The 22,232-nt window shown below is 43.7% G+C and overlaps 2 protein-coding genes across 2 annotated transcripts in view; one reads left to right on the top strand and one right to left on the bottom strand.

The window, feature by feature from the left end:
* Positions 1-1,079: 1,079 nt before the first annotated feature.
* The window catches only part of ERGIC3 (ERGIC and golgi 3), a 32,369-nt gene continuing 11,216 nt past the window's right edge, over positions 1,080-22,232 (bottom strand). Inside the window, exons 8-13 of the mRNA XM_041407155.1 lie at positions 14,624-14,655; positions 13,886-13,982; positions 12,164-12,228; positions 11,220-11,356; positions 10,326-10,381; positions 1,080-7,741 (exon numbers count right to left, since the gene is read on the bottom strand). Coding sequence (XP_041263089.1) covers positions 7,662-7,741; positions 10,326-10,381; positions 11,220-11,356; positions 12,164-12,228; positions 13,886-13,982; positions 14,624-14,655 — 467 coding nt within the window. The 3' untranslated portion in view covers positions 1,080-7,661. The remainder of the gene's footprint in view (positions 7,742-10,325; positions 10,382-11,219; positions 11,357-12,163; positions 12,229-13,885; positions 13,983-14,623; positions 14,656-22,232) is intronic.
* LOC121337211 (CMP-N-acetylneuraminate-beta-galactosamide-alpha-2,3-sialyltransferase 2-like) lies at positions 2,041-4,953 on the top strand. Its single transcript, XM_041407162.1, is given in 8 exon segments — positions 2,041-2,071; positions 2,467-2,648; positions 2,942-3,147; positions 3,428-3,540; positions 3,811-3,996; positions 4,392-4,433; positions 4,563-4,681; positions 4,804-4,953. Coding segments are annotated over 8 exon segments (1,029 nt in total).

The following is a 22,232-nucleotide window of genomic DNA, read 5'->3' as shown; positions in this document are numbered from 1 at the left end:
CTACTTCTTCCAACCCATGTTTCATTCTCTGTGTGATCGAGAAAATGTGCTTCACGAGAGCTCAGGGCACAGCCTCTGCCTGGCTCCCAGGTAGTGGTGCAGAGGCCCTTTGATCCTGTAACCAGTAAATACAGACACTTTGCGTTTTCCAGTGCTGTTCTAGTTTGAGTTCTAGATCCTTCATCTTTGCATCAAACTTCCTTGCAAAGCAAAGTGTTGATCTCCCCTTGGATAAAATAATCACTGTTCAGCTTGCACTGCTTTTTCACTGGCTGTGCTTTTCAATTGCTGAGCACATTTCACAGTGCTCCCCTCTGAGCCAAAATACATCCAGGTGCGCAAGAGTCCTGGTGAGGTGTTGGATGTACAAGGCTCTTGAGAGCTCTGTGCTGCTGGTATCAGTGAGCCATCCCAGCAGGACACACAGGGGCAGGAGAGCAGCTCCACTCCAGGCAGATTCTCCCACCCAGAGGAACTTCTTAAATCATTGAATTCCTGATTTGGCCTTGGGAACCTGACTGGGGCATTCAGCTTCAGGGCTGCATGGAGAGGCTGTGCCAGAATGCTAGAGTGGCAGGTACTGATGAAGAAGGGACAGCAGCTCTGACCTCACTGCACCACCCACAGTTCTCCCCCACAGCATGGTGCAACATTTCCTCTTCCCTTCACAGCTGCTGCACTTGCAAAAAGCACTGCAGAAGCTATTGAGCCCAGAAGCATCACCTTCACCAGTTTGTGCTCAGTGGAATGGGTGCTTGCAAGAGTACAAAAGATGAACTCATAGGAACTTGTGAACGCCAGCAGGAAAAGTGTGGGGGCTCTGGTAGCCACCCTGTGGGGAGAAGAGCTGGCATTTCATGGCAACTTCCTGCTTGGGAGAACTCACATCTGGGTTTCCAGTTGCACTGGTGACGGCTTGTTTGTGCTTCCCCCTTTAATATGGGGTGATGGTTCCTGGGCTTTTAGAAGGGACAGGCTATTAGAAGAGACAGCAGGCATCCCATGCTTTAGCCACCTAGGATCATGCAGCTTCTTTTTGCTGTTAAGTAAGAAACGACACAGACTCACCAGCAGAAGGATGGTTTGCACAGTAGCTTGCTTTACTTCAAATTCTCTCTTTTTATACACTGTTCCAATACAGATAGACCAGACTGGTCAATTATCAATACATTTCACCTGATTGGCTAATTAACAAAATGCCTTTCTTATATACAATCTTTGAGAAAAACAGGAAAACAGAGAGTAAGAAAACAACACCTGCAGGTGGTTTACAATAACAAGCTATCACTGTCTATCTTAAACTCCCTAAAGTCTCACAAGCTGATTCTGGGAAAATTTACCTAGTTTTCTCACTCTCTGACCAGGCTGTCACAGCCACAGATTCTCCCATTCTGTTCTGTCTCCCATCTCTGTTGGCTGACTGGACCCCTGGGACAGCAGTTTTGCTGTCTGGGACATGTTCTGGGGGTCAGATCTGAGTAGATCTGAATCAGATACCATGGTGAGCAGGGATGTCCATTAGGGCTCTGTTCTCCAGGAGCTGCAGAAAATGGTTTCTATGGAGAAATGGAGCTAGTGCTGACACATAGCAACTGAGGGAGGCACAAGGTGCTGCTGGGAGAACATGAGGGATTTTCTAGTACAGAGGGAACACCTGCACAAACCAGCTGTGTTCTCTTCTGACCCTGGGATGAAGGCTGTCCATGAAGCTCTGCTCTTTGCTCTTGCCTTGGGCCACAGAAGCCAAGTCCTAAGTCACTGAGCACTTCACAAATTCCCTGAGGAATGGAAAACCCTTTTCCCTCTGACCTTAGGCTACATGCTTTTTGATAGAGAACAGATGTTCTACCTGGCAATGATTTAATGCCCTTGAAACTGCAGAACCCCAGGACTGCTAGGGTGGGAGCTGCATGGTGCCTGCATGGGCTTAGCAGGGCAGACAGACGGTGGGGCTCCTCTGCCCCGGCTTCTCTTCATGCATGGGGAAGAGGGCTCACTGCTAGCATTGTGCACTTGGTAGGTGAATGTACACCACTTAGGATGGCGAAGCTGGTGTTTGACTTGAGCCAGGGTGATGATGCTTTGCTACTAGTTCACAGGTCAGTTTACAAATCCTAAATGTGTTGCAGGCAGAGAGAAGTTTCTTGTACAGCACATGCTGCCAGCCAGCTCTGTCTGCCCTGAAGTAAATGGTGGCAGTGGCAACAGCAGAACACAGAAATAATGTTATTGAACAGTTAGAAAAGGAAATTAATATTGGGCTATTTCAGTTCCCTCAGGGTGGGTGAGCATCCAAGGGGTGTCCTAGGAAGCTGGGCAGAGAGGGCGGGTGAGAAGGCATTCTGTGGTGCCACTGCCACTGGTGTTTGTGATGTATCACTGCAGGTGGCACATAGGATGCTGTTACAGATGTACACAAAGGTGGTGCTGGGCCTGTGCTGCCCGTCCTGTGGCAATGTTTCTGAGCCCTCACAGATGGCAGTGGTCCTGTCTGTTGGGTTCCCTCTCTCCTCCACACCCTCACTGCCCACTGCACAGCCCCCACCAACAGCTCTGCATGGTTCAACACCTGCTACAAGGCAGCCATAGGGCCTCTGCTGACAGGTGCACACCATGAGCTCTCCTCAGATGAAGTTCAGTGGTGGTTGGTAAGTGAGGGAATGGGCAGGTGCTTATTGGTCATCCCAGGCTCCCTGAATCTGTTTGCAGTGGGGCAGGGCCAAGAACAGATATGATGGGGATAGAGGGATGCAGAGATCCCAGCTCAATCCTTCCTCCCCCTCATACCCTGCTGCCTGAGCTGTTTTGCACCCTTTTCCTAATATCCCATCTGTTTTTTCTGTTCTTTCCCAGGTCTCTGCTAGGAGAAATGGGGCTCTGTCTCCCTTTGGGCTATTGGTGGAGGTGCTAATGCTGCATGTCACAGTGCTTGTTCCCCTAGACCCTGCAAGGTCCCCTGAGTGGTATCCAGCTCCAGGCCATATTTCAGCAGCTCTTCAAGGTCCTCTGGGCCCTCACAGCTGATGTGTGGGACCCATCTCATTGCAGGACGTATGCAGTGGTGGGGAACTTGGGGCAGCTGAGTCAGAAAAAACAGAAAGAGTCCAGTCATGGGCTGCTAATTGACGCTCATGACTGGGTGCTGAGGTGGGTGACCTAAAGGGACTTGGTCTCTCCCTGTCTTCTGAAAACCCTAGCACGCCTCAGCCCCTGTCCATGCTGTTGAAATCTGCCAATACAAACCCTGTGAAGGAGGTGGCTGGCTGACCCTGCTCTCCAGAGCCCTACATCCCGGGACACAGGCCTTGTGTCACCCATATCCACTCTTTGCTGCTGGCTGGGGTGACCTGCTGTCCCTGGCTGGTGGGACCAAGAGCCTGGAAAGATGCACCTTTGTTTTGGGACACACCATCCTGCTGTCCTTTAGGGTGAACAGAGCAAAGATCACTGGCTTTGAGCTGGATGTTGGAATGAGAACAACACATCTCTTCATGTGTTGCATATTGGTAAAGCCTTATAGAATAAGAGCCTTGTTACCCTAAAATCATAGATTAGGCCTGCTGTATCAGCTGGGTGCAGCTAACAGCTAGCCTAGCAAGTTACTGTGAGAAAGGAATTGCACCTGTGAAAATAGAGGCTCTGACTGTGAGAATAATTCTGTACCCATGAAACAAGAATGTAAACATCGTTAGAGAGGAAAGTTTTTGATGGACACATACACTAGCAACTACTAAGCAATGAACTGATTTGCAGTAAGTTACCAATTAAACATGATGCCTTTAGAACTGAGATAAATATGATAAATATGAACTGTGAACAATAAAGATTGGGCTATTTTGCATGAAGAGGTGTCTTGTCCATCTCTACAGCGACATTCATGTACCCAGAAGAGTGCAGTGAACCTAAGGCACAATGTTCACCTTGTCCTTGTCCCCTTCAAACCTCTGGAGCTGCAGTGGGTTACCAGTGTCTTCTCCACGGGAGAACTCACACGGTGTGTCAGCATTGGGGGATGGTGTCTCTTGTGCTGGAAACCCTGCGGATGGCGCAGTGTGGTCGGGGTTTCCAGTGCCTCACTGGAGACCTGGCACTAGTCCTGATGGCACAAAGGGTACTGGGCATCCCTCTGCCCTGCACTTTGAGGTAGCTGGGCATTGACCTGTCCCCACAGGGCTCAGGCAACCTGTAGTACCATACTCCTATGAGCGGGATGGCAGCTGTGCCCACAGAGGGGCCATGGGCTTGATGCGTCCCTTCCTACAGCTGGGCCAGCTCAAGGGGTGGGAGATGCCACTAGGCTGGGTGCTGGGAGACAACAGATACCCTCTGCAAAGAAATGGGTCCCCTCAGCAGCAGGTGTACATGATCACTGCTCACCTCTGCTTTTGCAGCACATGTGAGAGTTAAACAGTTCATCAAAGAACAAGCTAATGGCTCCATGGGCTCCAGCTCCTCAGGGACAGGCACAACTCTGCTGGGCAGTGAGCCAGTGGCTGCACTGTATTGGGCTGGCTGTCCTGTTCCAGCACAGAGAGCACCATATCACTCCACTCCCCACTCAGGTGTTGATCTGGGCCCAACTTTCCTCAGGTACATCCATGACAACTGGACACAGCATCACGTGTGATACCTCTCCACTGGCTTCACAGCCCTGCTCTTTGCCTTGCACACCTGCCATCAGGTGAGCACAGACAATGGTAGTACCAGCTGCTGCCACTGTACCTCCCCTTGCACTGCTTGTCCATATGCTTGTAGGATGCCCCATTACCCACACAGCATTGGCTCTTGCTGGCATGCACACAGGTCTCCGTGTTTGGCTTTGGAGCAGACAGTGAAGGGAACTGGCCCCACTAATGGGAAAAAACCTCACCGGTCTGGAGCCTTCTGCAGGACGAGAGCCCTGCGGCTTCACTGATGTTGAATTCAGCCCCATTGAGTAACAGGTACATATAGGAAGGATTGTATTCTACAAGTGATGCATTTCCAAGAAACTAGAGCCAGGCTGTTTGGCCAGGAATTATCAAAGAACACTGCCAGCAGCTGTCCTGGCTCTTTAGCTTGCTGCTCCACCTCACCACCTGGGCTCACAGACCCTGCAATTTGCAGGGTTTTGGTACTGCTTGTGCTGGTCCTACCAGCTGGGTACTGTGGGTGCCATTCTCCCATGGCAGTAGCAATGATGTGTTCAGCTGGACAGAGGTTGGGCACAGTTCTGCCCAAGCTGGTTGGGAGGGACAAAGAGGAGATGCTGGGGCTGGAAGTGGGCATGGAGCCTGTGTGTGGCCCTGCAGGGCTGTGAAGCCAGTGGTGGACAGCAGCTGCTCAAATGTGGCTGTCCACATGACAGAGCGGGTATTTTCAACCACAGATGGCTTTTGGGGGAGGTTTGTAGTTGCTCTTAGGAAAGGAAGATGCCCTCCTCATCCTGCCCAGTCTTTTACTAAGACTTTTATTTTTACAGTCCTTAACTAAGGGAATATTTTTTAAATTGTATCAAGAAAGAATAAGAAGGGACAAATCAAACATGGTGACAGAAGACAAGAGAATCAAACACATTTGAAATGATCTTACGTTGAATAAACTTTGAAAACACATGAACCACCACCTCCTTTGCTTTTTGACCCCTTACAAGTCTGAAAAAGCATCCCTGCAGAACATGGGGATGCAGATCAAGACTGCAGACCCTGGGGACTGACCTCCCCAAAGAAGTTTTTTCGTACTCCAGAGCAGGGTTAGCAAGATGTCTTTTATCACTTTCAATCACTAACATCCTTGGTTCAGATTCAGCTTTATCATGGTTCTTAGTCACTTGGGCTTTCAGTCTATTCAAATCACCAGAACTCTTGGACTCATATCCTTCCTAGTGATAGCAGAAGCCTGTATTACTTAACTTTAATGAACTTAGGTTCATTAATTTTCTATCTCTCCAGATAGAATCTCCATTTCAGTGTCTTAGATTTCTTCTCTCCACTATTCCCAGTTTCCCATGATGAGTACAAGTATTGCACCTTCACCTTCCCTTCACTTTTCTTTAGTCCTCAGGTGTACTCTGGGAAATAATCTCCAATGCTTGTACCGGTTACAAGCAATTGGCTTTCCTATCAAGGACAAGCCAGCCCTTGACAGGAAACAGTGATAACTGTTTTACTGTGGGTTAAACTCTTGCTGCATTACTTCCTTTCATCTTCTCTCTCCTACTACTCCTATAAATTTAGTTGCAAAGCTGAAATGCACTGATGAGCAATTGAAGCTGTTCAGGTCACTTTTTGATCCTGAGAAACATACAGATACTGTGTTCCATTCCTCATGCTGTAGTATGTGATCCTGACCCACTGGATTCATTAAATATCCTTGTAAAAAGGCATTTAAAACAAACCTGCTTTTCAACATTCTTGCTTGGAGATAATAATTCTCCTTACCCATGCCACAAATTGCTTTTCTCCCCAGCTGAGAAAACAGCAGTTTTTATATTCCCTGGTTTACAGGTAAGTTCAACTAATTAAAAAACTCAACCACATAGCAAAACCAGCTTTAAAATAAATTATAAAACAGCTTTCTCTCTGCAGTATCTGATCCTGTGCCTGTCCAATTGCTTGGACCAATATCAGAGTCATACCAAAGCAAATCCAGATCTGAGATTTAAGAGTAATCAATCTGTTTTACATCAAATAGGCAATAATTCACAAAATTTTTTCCTCATTATTTTCAAATTTCTCCCAATATAGTTTCAGATACCAAGCACTTTACTCACTTGTGTAATGATTTAACACAAAAAAGCCCCATCATCATCAGAATCTCTACATACTCTGCCACAATGCAATGTGTCGTTTCATTCTTATTTCCAATTCAGTATCAGGACTAGTTCAAATAATTTAATTATTCTTCCATATGCCTTACTAGCACAAGAGAGGATGGACTTTATTTGAAAATATATACCAAGAGGAAATGAAAAAAAAAAAAAATCCAATTAAAAAATCAGTTAAAATTCCGGACACTTTTTTTTTCTGAAACATCAACTTGCATCTTTCAGAAGAAGAACAACTGGGAGCTTCCCCAGCACAGAAAGTACATCCCAAATGCTTAGGTTCCCCATACAGTCCAGGATGGCTGGAAGGCAACAGATGGGATTCAGCACATTTTTAGAGGTCTGACCTACAGCATCAGCGCACTCAGAAACATTTTATGGAAAAATTAAAAATCCCTGATGGTGCTGCTAGAAAGCTTATTTGATGGCAACTTCAATCCATTACAGGTCTCCTGACAATAAAGTACATTATTCCTAGAGGCAAACAGAATGCAGTATCTCCAGCATCTCTGTTGGGAAGGGGAATAGAACTGGAGGAACATGGACTGACGCAAAAAGAGTGTGACAGTAGGGCCTGCAGAGCCAGATGCGATAGCTAATCTTTATAGCAGCAAGGTTCAAGTTGTTCGAACCACAAACTAAGGCCAAAGAATCAGGGAACAGTAACATATGGGTGGTTAGGGCCATCTGGAAGTTGCAAACCTCTTCTCCTGTGCACTCTCACAAGATCACTTGTGCTTCAAAGAGCCTGTTCAGTTTTCCATGGAGGCTTGGGAGGATTACTTTGTTTTGTCTGTTTTTGTTTGTCTGTTTGTTTGGTTTATTTGTTTTTAAATGGGTTGATGCCATTGCTTATTTATGTTGTCTTCCCAAGTTCAATTTTCTTCTGGATGGCACGTGCTGAGTGATAGATGAAGGAGTCAATGAAACCAGCAACTAAAAAGAAAAACCAAATGGATGAAGTCAGACATGCCTCAAAGAGAGAACAACTCCCAAAGATAGAAAACACAAACCCTGCTGTCAGAGGAAAGGAATCCCAGGTCCACCAGACAGAAGGCTCTGCTGCTGCTGTTGCTGCTCAGAACAGTAAAGTCCTCAACTCCTCAGGACAGACAAGACCCACCCTGCAGGACAGAGGTGATCATACTTCTCTAGAAAAGATCCCTTTTCCAGAAATAAAAGACAGGCTCCGTCATGTGTGTTTACTGATGACCGAGAAGAGTTTGGAGATGAAGCTGATGTGCTTTATGCCACTTGTTGCCTTGACTCAGCTTGCAAAGGACATGTTTCCCATTTCTTGCTCATTTCACAGCAACCTTAAAAGTACCATATGCTGCCCTTAAAGGATGCCCTTTATTGGAGATGGCAATGTACACCCACCAGACACAAAGCAATACAAACCACTGCCTTTAATTCTTTCTGCAATATTTTCCTCAAACCTCTCCAGCCCTGAAGAAGCCTATTAACTCAGTGTTTGTTTGTGACCACAGAAAAACTCAGAATGGTCTACTGTACCACAAACCCCAGACAACCAAGGTTTTCACAGGACAGGAACCTTGAGCTCCTGCCAGGGAAGGAACACAAAGGTTGCTCAGGAGCTATTTTCCAATGATTGGATTTTATAAAGCTTCATACTCTTTTATTCAAAACTTCAATCAAAGGAATAAGTAAATGATTGCCTGGCTGTATACAAAGACATTTCAATATGATACAAAGCAATGCAGGTAAAATGGGAATTGAATCTTCTGTTTATTACTATATAATATGGAATTCTTGGACTTAATATTTGGTCTATCATGCCTCAGATAACTCTTGAGTGGTGGTTTTGCCCTGAAATTATCTCTACTTGTGGGATCAATTTGATACTGTTACACGAACACTGAGGTGACTTTAGAGTGATAGCATAGCACAGAACCATCTAGGTTAGAATAGCATAGAATCATCTAGGTTGCAAAAGACCTCTAAGGTCATAGCGTCCAATTGCCCCCAGCTCTGCCAAGCCCACCACTAAACCACGTCCTTAAGTGTCACATCTATACATCTTTTAGATTCCTCCAGGGAGGGTGACTCTACCACTGCCCTGGGCAGCTTGTGCCACAGACAACCCTTTCTATGACATTTTTTTTTTTCTAATATCCAATCTAAACTTCCTCTGGTACAACTTGAGGCCATTTGCTTTCATCCTGTCCCTGTTAGAAGAAGAGACTGACCCTCATCTGGCTCCAACCTCCTTTCACACAGTTGCAGAGAGCAAGAAGGTCCCTCTTGAGCTTCTTCTTCTGCAGGCTGAGCAACCCCACCTGCTCCTTATCAGACCTACGTTCTAGCTCCTTCCACAGCTCCATTCTCTTCTCTGGACTTGCTGCAGCACCTCAATGTCTTGCTTGTCATGAAGGGTCCAGAACTGAACCCAGGATTCAAGGTGCATCATCAATGTGTAGTGGGGGACAGTCACCGCCATGGTCCTGTTGGCCACACTACTGCCAGTACAAGTAAAGACCTTATTGGCCAGTAGTTGATTTGATCTCTAGAATACAGAGTCTGAGCATGGTGTATGGCAGAAACATGAATTGGCTGTCAAACCCAGTCAGTGCTAAGGGGCACCTGAATTTGTCATGAAAGTAATTTCTGAATAACTTTTCAAATCAGAGAGATGAATAGGATAAAATTTATTGCAGACAGAAATTCTGTTTAACAGTATCAGGTTAATTGAGCACTGTGACATCTCAGATGATGGGAAAACCTCGCAGATAAAGGTATGATGTTATAGGTATTTGATACAGATGTTAAGTGAAACAGAAACTGGTTTCTCAGGTCCCTGATCACATCTTCAGGCTGGTCCTTAACATCTACATGTCTGACTATGAGCACCCTGGATTACTACCTGGAGAGCACAGCTGCACCAATGCACAGAGCTGAGCAGATACTGATTAGCTATTCCAGATGCCAGCACTGAGAGTGAACTGCAGATACTCAGATGGATCTGCAGGAACCTCTGAGCCCCTTCTCACAAGACCCCGTCTAGTCCTTGCAGAATACTAGCTAGACCTCCTATGTTTGGAAGCAGTTTGATATCTCTCAGATATATATTATGCCCATGGCAACCTGGGTTCACAGACTTAACTGGCATTGATTCCACATGAAAACAACTATCTACTTACAGACCCAAGCTGGCCAAGAATGCAAGTACAGACACTTTCATATGGTCTGTGAATAACAGCTTTGTCAGAAAACAAAATGTCCTGTAGAGCATCAGAATTATATATTATGACAGGTCTACAGATCTAATGAAATGAAATGCTGTAATAGGTCTACATTATCTACAGCATCTCGTAAGCCTACAGTGCTAGCTACAGTCTGATGGCACTCCTGTAGCTCTGCAGAACATGCTGTATCACTTCCCAAGAACTGAAATAATATCTCTTAATCTAAAAAGGACTTACTACTAGACATGCAGACTTTAGTGTAAGATAGTAAATATTTACACTTTAGAAAGCAAAATGATTGAAAGGTGCAATACCTGTAAATATGCCTCCAACAATGGCACAAACTCCAGTGAGAAAGTGAGTAAAGGACCTAGAATTTGAACAACCAGCATGAGCTCAGATACCAATGTCAGGTATGTAACAATTAACTAATAATTCTAATATTCATCATACCATGTAAGTATGCATTACCTAAATATTCATAGCTAACAATTCTCAAATTAAAGAATTAATTAACCCCTATTGGCTACAGAATAGAGTTTGTCACTGCTACTTTTAGTCAGCAGTACTAAGAGGAAGTACTGAATTTATAAATTTGAAAGACAGGCTTTAATTCCCTAAGACATTATTCATTCCTACCCAGTGAGAATGCACAGGAGGGTCACGTGACACAGTAATTAAATCCTAAGCACACGTTAATGTATTTTAAGATATAGACATTTTCTGCCCTCCATTATGAACCTCAAAGATTGGACAGCTACAACCCCTTCCCTTCCCCTGCAGTTGCATTGCCAGCCATTAACCCAGAGAGAAGAGGTTCCACACTGGCTGGAAGATGTAGAAAAGCTATAGCAAATGCAGAGTAAGGAACCAGCTGGACTGTGTGGGTGCTGCTGGCAAAATGGGTATGCTCCATAAATCTAATCTTCCCATTAGACGTCTGAACCAAGAACCATTATATCACGCTTCTGCTCCATGCACCACTTTCCTTTTCCATCTTGATACATAGTAACAGAAAAAACCCAGACCACAGTTCACACTGAGAGGAAGGGCATCGGTGAGCACCTCTTCCTTTCCACAGCCTGGGAAGGGGCTTGGATGAATTTCAGGCATTTGCACTATCATGTCTAAATGACAATGAAGTTTCAATCTATGCAAAATTACAAAATCAATGAAGGATGAACAAAATAGAATGAAATATCTCTTACCTGTGTTTCTCTGTCAGCTTCACCATCATGGGTGAAAGCTCATACAGCACAAAGACACCAGGCAGACCCTGGTCTCCCAGTAGCCCATTTGCTATTTTCTCATGTCGTGTAACTGAGAACTGGTTAGTTCTTACCACCTACCAGGAAACAAACACAGCAAACATTGTTTTGCTAACAGGGAATAGGAAAGGTTACTAAAACATGAGTTCAGTGAACCACATCAGTGTAGTCCTGCCCATATGGGCAGCCTGACAGTGGCTAGAAAGAGTCACGAAGAGCTCTATCAGGATCAGGTATTTGCTATCAGGTCTACTTTTACTACAGGCTACCAGTCAAAGCTGCAGCTAGCCCATAGTATGAGGGAAGCATAACACCCAGGCTGGACTATTTGGTCTCTGTTGGCACACAATAGGATAAGCTGTCCCTGTCAACCCTGAGTCTATGTCATCCTCTGCAGGACCAAAATGCAATCCTGTTAAGCGTGCTTCAGGAGACAGCACTGATAGCAAAAAGCCATAAATAATCAAGAGTGAGAACAAGGAAAATAATACATAGAGGCAGGAGAGCAGAGAAAGGCAGAGATAGCCTGTCTTCACATAAATTAAGATCACCCTTCAGCATTCTTCTGCGCCCTGCCATTTTTCTACACATTGTTCATACTAGCCCTATTCTTAGAGCAATTAAACTGGGTTTCTGTAAAACGAAATTATGTTCTATCATCCCTACTAAGTTATCTGACACAAATTACAATCCAAGTGGAGAAACATACAATCCAGGTTTCTTTACTGAATTCCACACGTGGGGTTCCAAGTACTGAATGTACAATACAGCCCCTGGTATACATCTGGAAACACATCTGAATCCACAGTTACTGTCAGCATCAAGAATATGAGGAGAAAGTGAAGGCTTTCACTTGTCAGAGTAGCAGGGAAAAAGATACTTACTTCACCATCTACTTTCCTGTACACAGTGGGGACCACTTTGACAAAATATTGAAACATCATGGAAGCTGTAAGCAAAGACAGAGAGAGACACAATTAATATAAAGCAATAAGCTGGAAGCTTTTCACTGACAGGTCAGGTAGACACAAACTGGTTTTGTTCAGCTTGTCAGGGAACATCTTTCTGCACAATAGCTGCTGGATGTTTTCAAGGACAGTAAAGTTAATGTCTGAAATGTGTCTTCCTTTTGCCAAAGTGAATTTCATTTCTGCTCCAACCAAAACCAAAACTCATGGCATTTTGGCCTTGAATAAATAGAAAAACTTCTACAAACTTGCTATACCTTTACCAGTAAAACTTCTTGCAAATTCAATTCTAGTCCAGGAAATTTCTTAACAACATGGCCCTAAGAAAACTTATTCAGGTCTAAATGAGTATCTCAAATCAACTTCAATTAACACTGCACTTTATTCCTGTGAAAGCATGGCATTTATTGTATCAGACAATGAAAGGGAAGATCTGGACCACTGAAGACCCCTTCTGTTGCCTCAGACCAACCTGTTCCTTCAGTTCTCTTAAGGATAACACAATGCAAGAAGAGAATTATATTCTATTAAAATTCCCTAGAGAAGACTATCCATCCATTTCTGCAGCAGAAGTAATTCTTTCATATGGTAACTTTAGCTGCAATAAACATAAATTTGACCTGCAATCTACTGCTCCCACTTCTTTACTGGAGCATGTCTTCAGAACAAATTCTTCAAGAATTTACCAACTGAGGTAAATTTCCCTGAGGCTCAGGATGAAAAGCTTGAGCTTATGCAGAAATTTACCAGTCAGCTACAGGTCCTCCCTCTCAGATAGTTTGTTACTCCACAGAATAACTACAGCATCATAAATGTATCAAACATTATGAAACCTTTTAATTTTTTGTACTTTTTTTTTCAAATGCCATGCTCTGATTTGGGTACAAGGATCAAAATCAGTGGTAGAAAACTTTAAAGAACAGATTCAGGTAGGACTAACAATCCTATCACCACTTCAAAGCAAATGACTTCTTTCTCCAAGCTTTATTACATAAGCTCCAATTACCTTCAAAGACAAACTATTCAGACTTCAGTGGATCTAAAAAAAAAACAAACACCTCTGCAGTGGCATGTAAAGGACCTTTCATAAAAAAGCAGGCTTGTGGATATAAACTCAAGCACAGCAGCAGGAAGAAAAATCTGTCCCACAAGCCAGAAAATTTGGAGCTATCTAGAAAAGATCAGCAATATTTCAACTTCACTGCAGCTTTTCAAGCTCTTACTGTTGTGTATGTCAAGGTCAGGCAGACACCACAGCTCTCCAGCAACTACCAATTAGGTCTTTTTTGATTACCCTGCATCTTCTGGTTCTCTCTCACTGTATGTAGTAGTTAGACAGGGCTCTCCTTGAACTATATCTGAGGTAGGCTTTTAATAATGACATGCTGTACCTGCTGTTGTGCATTCACAAACACTGAACAGAGACACCTTTCAGGAAGGTCACAGAATCCAAACATGTTGGCAGATTTCTTCCAGGCGAATGGAGACAGCTGCTCCAGAAAGAGCACAAGGTGGAGGAGTCACATTTCACATAACACTGTCAGGGTTTTTGTTGAAACTGAGAACTTTGCTCCTGTTCTCTTCTAACACTTATTAATAGAGACACTTAAAAAGAGGCTTCTTTCAGCTGTCTTTTACCTTGCTGTGCAGTGACGGCTGTCCCATCCAGAGGGTTCACAATGCCAGGATAATCCCTTCCAAATGAGAGATGTTTGATATAGTGCGTCATATTGATCTGAAATGGAAATGCTAGTAACTCAAATAGCTGCACAGCACATGAGGGGTGAGGTAAAGGGCCTGATGGTCATGACTGGTATATTTTTCTGAGCGTGGCTCTAGAATGGAGACAGGTGCTTCTTTTCTCTCTGCATCCCAACAGTAAACTCCAAAACATTTGCTTTTCTTTTTTATTCATAGGAGATTTCAAGACAAGGTATTTCTCCTTCTCCTGCTCCACAGATCTCAGTGTCCTTTCCTCCCATCTACAGAGCAGGCTCTCCCACCCACTCCTCTCTCTGCAATAGGAGCACATGCTATCAGCTGCCTTGAGGAATAAATACGAGCATTGTCTGCTTTCCTCCCAGCACAAGGTAAACTTCAACAGATCCAGAAGCAGCTGTGACAATATCAACCTTAAGAAACTGTGAAGCATAGATTAAGGAAAAAGGCAGGCTCAGGAAGAGAGGCACAGGCTTGCCAAGCAGCATGCAAATGTCACAGAATGTAATTCAGAACACTCTGAAAGCAGGACCCAGGTTCTGCTTAGACCCAAAAAGCCAAATCTGCAGCAATCTAGGATCTCAATGTAGCAATGTGAGGGAAATCCAGAAGGAAAATAGACTAAAAGAACTAGAACACTGCCTTAGGAACACTTACATTATCAAGTCCGAAGCTCTGCAGATCGTGAACTGTAATAGAAAAATAGTTAACAATATAGCTCACACTGTCATAGCAATAATACCATATTCCAGCAATAAGGCAGCTCCTTTCATTTCCATCACAATGTAAAATGGCAAGAAAATTGCCTGGGTTTCTCTCTTGCTTGCATAGTAGGGTGCGTGACAGAGAAAACTGCTGTAATGCCCCTCCTTACACAGAGCCACTGCTAGAATGAAGGAAAGTAAATTTAATTTGGGGTTACTTCAGATTAGGTATTCAGTCCTCACTTGCATGTATTCTTCATCTAGGGCAAAAACAAGATCCCAGAGGCCAGAAAAGAAAGCTCTGCTGTTAGCTACGCATAACTTCTCTCACTACTGTAAAACACAGAGGCACAACACATCTAAACTAACAAATGAGCAGAGCACATGCTTTAATATAACATGCAAGTGCCTTTAAAAATCATCATCGTCTTAGTAACGCTCAGCACTCTGCCTATCAGTCTTGTTACTGCTGCCCAGAGAACATACTAGGAAAGGAAAAGTCTTTGCAGAAATGGTCCAAGCAGGGTATTTACAAACCACTAGTAGGGCCACAGTAACTGTCACCAGTGTTGGGATTTGGGGAATTTGGCCCACCCCATCTCTGCCCTTCCCACATACAGCAATGTGACAATGCTGGCAGCACCACACACCCCTAGAAGGGATTTGGCAGAGATATGGTATGGGGATTTTTGAAGGAGTTTTGAATGAGTTAGAGATGGTACCTCTGAGTTTTTTAGATGATGGGATTTATTTTTCTTATCTTCTACATACGCAGGAAGGGTGAGTTTGGCTCACATCTTCACTGCATGGTTCAGAAGGTCACAAGACTTCTAGTTACAAGACTTTTTAAGGATTTATTCACCAACAAAACACTACCAACAAGGATATTTATGTTTTTGACCCAATCCTTAAATATTTCATCTTATGGACTCATGCTACAGTATAAACTTTCTTAGCCATTCATGTTATGACCCATAAACCTACAGTACTGCATTCTAAACCTCTTGTTTACCTTTGTAACTACTTCTATTTTTTCTGTATCTTAAACTCCAAAACTCTAAACTTTCTTCTATTTAGCTTAACATGTCCCTGCTTTAAACTATAAATCCACATTCTCGCTTCCAGCACCTAAGTTTGGAAACCTTTTCCAGGGTCTCAGATCAAATCCTGTGTTTAATTCTAAGCTTTGACTTACAGGCCCAAAGTTCTGAGAGACCCTTGCATTTCGGATTCCAACATCTTCCCCTTCTTTCTATACTAAGAATATTCTTTTGATGGCTTAGTCAATTATCTTTTGTATGCACTGGAGCAGGTAAGGCACTGCTATAAGTACAACTATTATGAAAATCAATATATACATGCTTATCTTTAAAATCTATGGGAGGCAATGGCTATCTTCTAGTTTGCTACTTAAATGACTTTATGGAATACCAGGAGCATCAATCTCAGGATGAAAATCTAAATTGCAACTCCATTTCAGTATCACTCTACCAGGTTTATCCAAAGTCATACAATCAAACTCAAAGAAGCCAGAGGCTGTGGCCATTTTAACAGGTAAATTCATGGGCTCAGGAAGGCAGACTTCACCTTTCAATTTAGCAAAGTAAAACACAGTTCAGTAATCGTGGGCTATTACTTTAGGAGCTAATGGAGTCAGATCACCAAGTATTGCTACATTATTAACAAAGATTAGAAATGCTGCTGCCTTGAGAGCCTTGCACAAGACAAGCTGCTGTGCTGATTTGGCACAGCCTGGTTTTTGGTAGTGGGGGAGGGCCACAGGAGTAGCTTCTGTGAGAAGCTGCTAGAAGCTCCCACCATGTCCAACAGAGCCAATCTCTGATGGCTCTGAAGATGGACATGCTGTTGGCTCAGTCAGAGAGGGTGGTAATGCCTCTCTGATGACACAGTTAAGAAGGAAAATTGAAAGCACACGCGCGCAGTTTTCTCCAGGGGTGGTGAGGCGCCGCAGCTGCTGCCATCCTGGCACTGCCCGGCCATCCCCAGCCAGCCGTGCTGCGGGAAGAAGGGCAGGGCCAGTGGCAGCAGCCTCTCGTTCCCAGCGCCCCGCAGGAAGAGAGGCGTTAAACAGCGCCAGTGCTGTGCTGGCCGTCACCGCCCACTTGGTGGTGTCGGGGCCGCATGGCCAGCAGCAGAAATATGGTGAGAGACTCTCCGGCAGGGAACCTAGACGAGATCAATGTCTCTGAGCAGCGGGATCCTGTAGGAATCTTCGAATTAGCAGAACTTGTTATCAAAAGTACCTATGAGCAGCAGTTTTACTTCTAGGCAGAGCAGAGGAGGAGGGGAGCACATGTGAGGGAGAACAGCAGGACAACACCAAGGTCAGTGGAAAAAGAGGGGGAAGAGGTGCTCCAAGTGTTAAAGTCGAGATTCCTCTGCAAGCCATGATGAGGACTATGGGGAAACAAACTGTCCCCCTGTGATGCACAAAGTCCATGGGGGATGCAGAGATCCACTCGCAGCCAATGGGAGAAGTGCTCGTGCCAGAGCGGGTGGATGCCAGAGAAAGCTGCGATCCAGTGGGAGACCCAAATAGAGAGAGAGGGCCTCTGCTTCCAGGGATTGAGGGCCCTTGCTTCCAAACTCAAACAGCCTATCCTTAGGGGACTGCACCCCATTGACAAGTGACATGCCACAATAGTTTTGGGAAGACAGTTTGTCCGTGAGAGGGATTCATGCCATAGCAGAAGAAAGACTCCTCTCCCTGAGCAAACAGAAAAAGATCTCAGGCGACGAAGTGATCAAAACCCCCATGTCCTGTCTCCCTGCACTGTCAGTGGGAAAGAGGGCTCAGCTGGGGATGGAAAAAGGTGGTTTAAAGGCTTATTTTACTTCTCATTATCTTCCTCTGACTCTGTTAATAAGAAACTTACTTTATACCTTTAAATTTGAACCTATTTTGCCCTTAAGAGTGTTTTCTCTCAGTCCTCACCTCAACTCATGAGCCCTTAGTTAGTTTTTTTTCTCCCTATGCCCAGCTGAGAGCAAGAGAGGGTGAGCAAGTAACTTTTGTGGGTGCCTGGTGTTTAGCCAGTAGCAAACCACAACAGCTGCAAAGCTAAAGATCTGATTTGAACTAGCCTCTCCTTTAAAGCCTTTACTTGAGTATGCTGTGAACTCTTTTTTTTTTTTTCAATTAACATTTTTTCAGTAAACTACCAGAAGCTGTACTTGTATTTATACAAAACTCCTACTAAACCTAAAGAGACAGGCATGAAAAATAGAGAATGTACAGTTAGAAAAGGAAATGCTAAAGTACACTCCCCCTAAGGCTCTGATGAAGGGAGAGGTCCTCTTGCAGCTAAATGCCCAGAGAATAGGTTGTGGTACTTGGAATTAAGGTAATGGTTCTGCATTTCAAAGAGCTCAGAGATGCACTGGCTTCAGATATTCCTTTTGCTATCTCTGACTGGAGTGCAGACCTGTCACTGCCACTACCACAGCGACAGCACACAGGTTTGTGTTCCTGTGCTGAGAACTGTATCAATGAACTTTAAAAAAAAAAATTCCCAGTAAAAATTTGAAAGTATATGTGATGGTGGGCAGGGGAAGGAAAGAAAGAAGTGGCCTTGGCATTATGTTATGCTATTCTTCTTAACAGTTACCAACAACACTAGGCTGTTTCATGCTGCACTTATTATTTGCACTCAAGCCAAGAGTTCTGTGCCTCAGCTGCCAGTGAAGTGTCAAGTCTTGCTGCCTTTTGTACAGACACTAGCTGGCTAACATTCATTTATAACAAAGTTCTACAGAGATCCTGGCTCTGATGGGTCTGCATTTAAACTGGACCTACGTGATTATCCTTGTGGGTACCTTCTATCTCAGGACATTCTATGATTTCATAACACCAAAGGAATAAAACTTTCTTTGTCCCACCATCTTTTGGTCCCTCAGCTCATTCCTATCCCACCCACCTTTCAGTCATGAGCCATCTCAGACTCTGTAAAATGCTGAAATGCAAGTCTTGCTTTATCTGAGGCTATTCTTCCAGTCAGAACAGCTCCAAAGTAAGGTTAATCCCACAGCTGCACTGGCACAGTGATGCACAGAGAGGCAGAGGGATGATCCTTGTGGTAGCTGTGCTCCTAGAACCCTTTGCAGGATTATGGTGTTCATCAGATTTATCACCTGGGTAGTCACACGTGTTGGCACATGTGAAGTTGTACTGAGGACTAGTGAGCATGACAAAACTTACAGGAATAGCACAGTACCAGAGAAATCCCAGGGCATCATTTGAGAAGGACCAGACATTAACTAACATGTTACACTAGATTTACATTGTGTGTGACCCCTATTAATAGTTATGGCTACTGAAAAAGAAATGTTCCCGGAGTGCTCTGCTATGCTTTCCACAACCAAGTAGTTTTTATAAAACTCCTCTCCAATAAGTGACTTATAACCCTGCAGTAGAGCTGTTCAGTTTCTAAAAGTCTTCCACCAGCCCGCAGATTTATTTCTCCTTGATCACTGATGATTATGCTAAGCACATATGTACATACTCTACATTGCAGATACATGTTTAGCCTAACACAAACCAGCAGGCTATTTAGCCTGCTAAGCTAAGGAACAGGACAAGAAAAGAGAACAGAAGATCTTTAAAAGACTGTCTGCTAGGACCAAAGACTCTTATTTCTGAAGAAACAAATACATTTTTTCATTTCCTTAACTACACCTAACAGGCAAAATAAAGATACCTGCTAAACAACTTAAGTTTGTCAAGAATTCTGTCTGCTTTATAGAACCAAGATTTGTTAATGGTTTTAGTAACACAGTTTTAACTAATGCTATCGATCTGAAGAATTCTTCCCATCCTGCATTTCTGACCTGGACAATTACAAAACCTCCTTGGACTTCACAAAACTCAGTTCTTAACCCCTAAAAGACGATTAACAGCACTTACAGCCATTCAGGACTCTGTCAATAAACATGTGAAGGTTCCAAAAAACCAAAGACTGCCACCCAAACACATTGCTCCAAGGTGAGAAAGGACACCACTTTTCAAAGTGGGGACGAATTTTCTGGAGGAAAATATCTTACAGGAGCACAGAGGCAGGAAGATGGAAGTGGCATAAAGATGTGTTGTGAAGAGGGGAATGAGGCAGGGAGCAACACATTAAATGTTGCAGCTAAGCAAAGCTGAGAGTCTGAGCCCTCTGCCAGATGCTACTGACTTGAAACACCACATCTCAACCTGCAACTGCCATGATTACCCATAGAAAAATCCAATGGTTTACTAACCCCTGTAAACGTTCCTACAAACTACTCACAGATCAGCTGGCTTAGTACATGAATTTTCAGGAAATATTCTCTAACATGTTGTACAAATGAGATTAAGTGAGATAATTCTCTCATCTGACTTGAAAAGGCAGAAGTTGCTCTAATATATCAGTGTATTCTCCTCAAGCACATTAGCTGCACAGTGCAGCCAAACATATGCCAAAACATTATGTCCAACACGGGGATACTAAAATAATTTAAGACAAGGATTCTCCACCTTTTCCACCTCGTTTACCATAGAAGAATGACCTTGCACAGCTCTCCCTTTAGCTTCCTGGAAACCTCCTCAAATCCCAGCCTAGATCAACAGCTCCTTCCAAAGGAGATTTATGGGCTCAGCAAATAACAAAAATCATGTTAGTTCTGTAGTTCAGAGGAAAAAAAAGGATACAGCAACACCTAATCTCAACAGCATGCACTGGGAAAACAAGCAGAGTAGGAGAGAAAAGAGAAATGTTCATATCCTTACAAAGAGATTCAGGTAGAGTAGTACTTAAAGTTCGTATCAAAAAGGGGAAGAGAAACATCTATGCTTGTGTGCTTTCTAGGCCATATCAAATCACCCCCTAGACAGCTAAAGGACTGACACATGGTCAAGCAATCATTTAAAGTGCAACACAAAACTCAAAATACAGTAATTAATCACGAAAAGGAAAAACACACTGGGATGTGTGCATATGTTAAGTGAACTCCAAAGCAGCATGCCAAATAACAATATTGGTTATATTTAGATTATTTTTCAGTCATAAGAGAGATCATTTTAGGAGCAAAGCTATTCAGATATGCACTCAAGGTTTATATTTACAACATATTAGCATTCAAAGCTGCGTAATAGGTTCTTTATTCTTAATCAGTCCTGTGCTATTTTCATCCCACCTGATGCACAGAGGGAATAACAAATCATGAGGCTGATTTTGTTCATTTTGTTACAAGATCCTGACAAAGGTGAATACTAGGAAAGATTAGGGGCAGGAAAATAACTGTTTGACCAGAGTATCACAAGGGAGGTTAAGTAAACTCCTTTTTTGTTTGCTTCAAAAGCTTGTTCATTTGTATTCAATACTGTGCAATATATACATTTAACACTAATCAGTAGCTGTAGACTTACAGGGCCTTGTAGCTGTGTGGGCCTCCGAATCCTTCCCACAGCAATTTCATCCCCTCAGCCACATCTCTGCTGGAGCTTCTACGATAGCATGATTTTTGGTACGGAGAAGGAAAGGCCGCTCCAGAGGGCTACCTGACAAATGTTAAGCATTCCCAACAACTGGTACAACTTGAGCTCTGATGGATGATAGTGAAGCAACAAATGAAAATGTCATTTTTGTTGTCTCCAAAACAGACTTGTTATAACTTGAAAACAGTTTGTCCACCATAAATGGGTGAGACCATGCGTCTTTCAGCACCAAGGCAACCAAACTGTGGTAGGAGGTCACTAGGGGAAAAAGAAAAGTCCTCAGCAATGCTGAGGATGAAGTAAGACTCAGTGTTCAGTATTCAGTATGGGGATAAAATAGTTCCCTAACAGACACTACTTTGGGACAAAAGTTAGAATGAGCTCATACACACCTCCTCTATGGAAGGAATAATGTACAGGTGATCAGAGAATTTGGATCTCCTTCACACTGAACTGGTGTCCTGATGGAGACTGATTCCACATAATTTTTTCTTAAGTATGTTGTTGGGCAGGAGAAGAACTGAGATAAGCAACTGCTACCTGTAGAGGCCTGTGCAATAGTAATGAGCCCACAACTAGCTGGGCTATAGGAAAGGAACAGAGAAGGAGACTGCAGTCGCTGCGGAAAAAGGAGCTAGTGTCACTTGCTCTTTGCTGACACTGAGAAGGTGCCAAGGGACTTGAAAAATGACAACCAGTCTGCAGTCAAAGACTTGGTATCTTTTCACAATTCAGTAATCAAAACACTAAAAAGTATGTAAAATAAGACAGGCTATTTGGGGTCATCCACAGCATCCAAGGATGAGTTCAAATAGGTTCTGGCTGTCAAATAAGCTCTAGCAGAGAGAGAAAGAAGCCCTTCATTAAATAAATAAACAGAACACTAATGAAGATGTACAACTGACCAGTGGATCTGACTCTCAGAGAGATAACAAAGCTTCACACCTTTCTAGGGAAAGCTGGGTGGCTCCAAGGAGGCAGCTCCTTTTCCAAGACCATAATCATTGCAAAGAGCAGCTAACCTGTGTTTTTTCCTTCCACAGCCATCATCACAAAAGAGGATGAAAACAAACAGTAATCTCTC

Source organism: Onychostruthus taczanowskii, unplaced genomic scaffold (genome assembly GCF_017590055.1).
Source record: "Onychostruthus taczanowskii isolate IOZ18803 unplaced genomic scaffold, ASM1759005v1 scaffold256, whole genome shotgun sequence".
NCBI classification, from domain to species: Eukaryota; Metazoa; Chordata; class Aves; order Passeriformes; family Passeridae; genus Onychostruthus; species Onychostruthus taczanowskii.
Note: the sequence above shows the minus strand (reverse complement) of the source record. Positions and strands in the feature narration are given on the sequence as shown.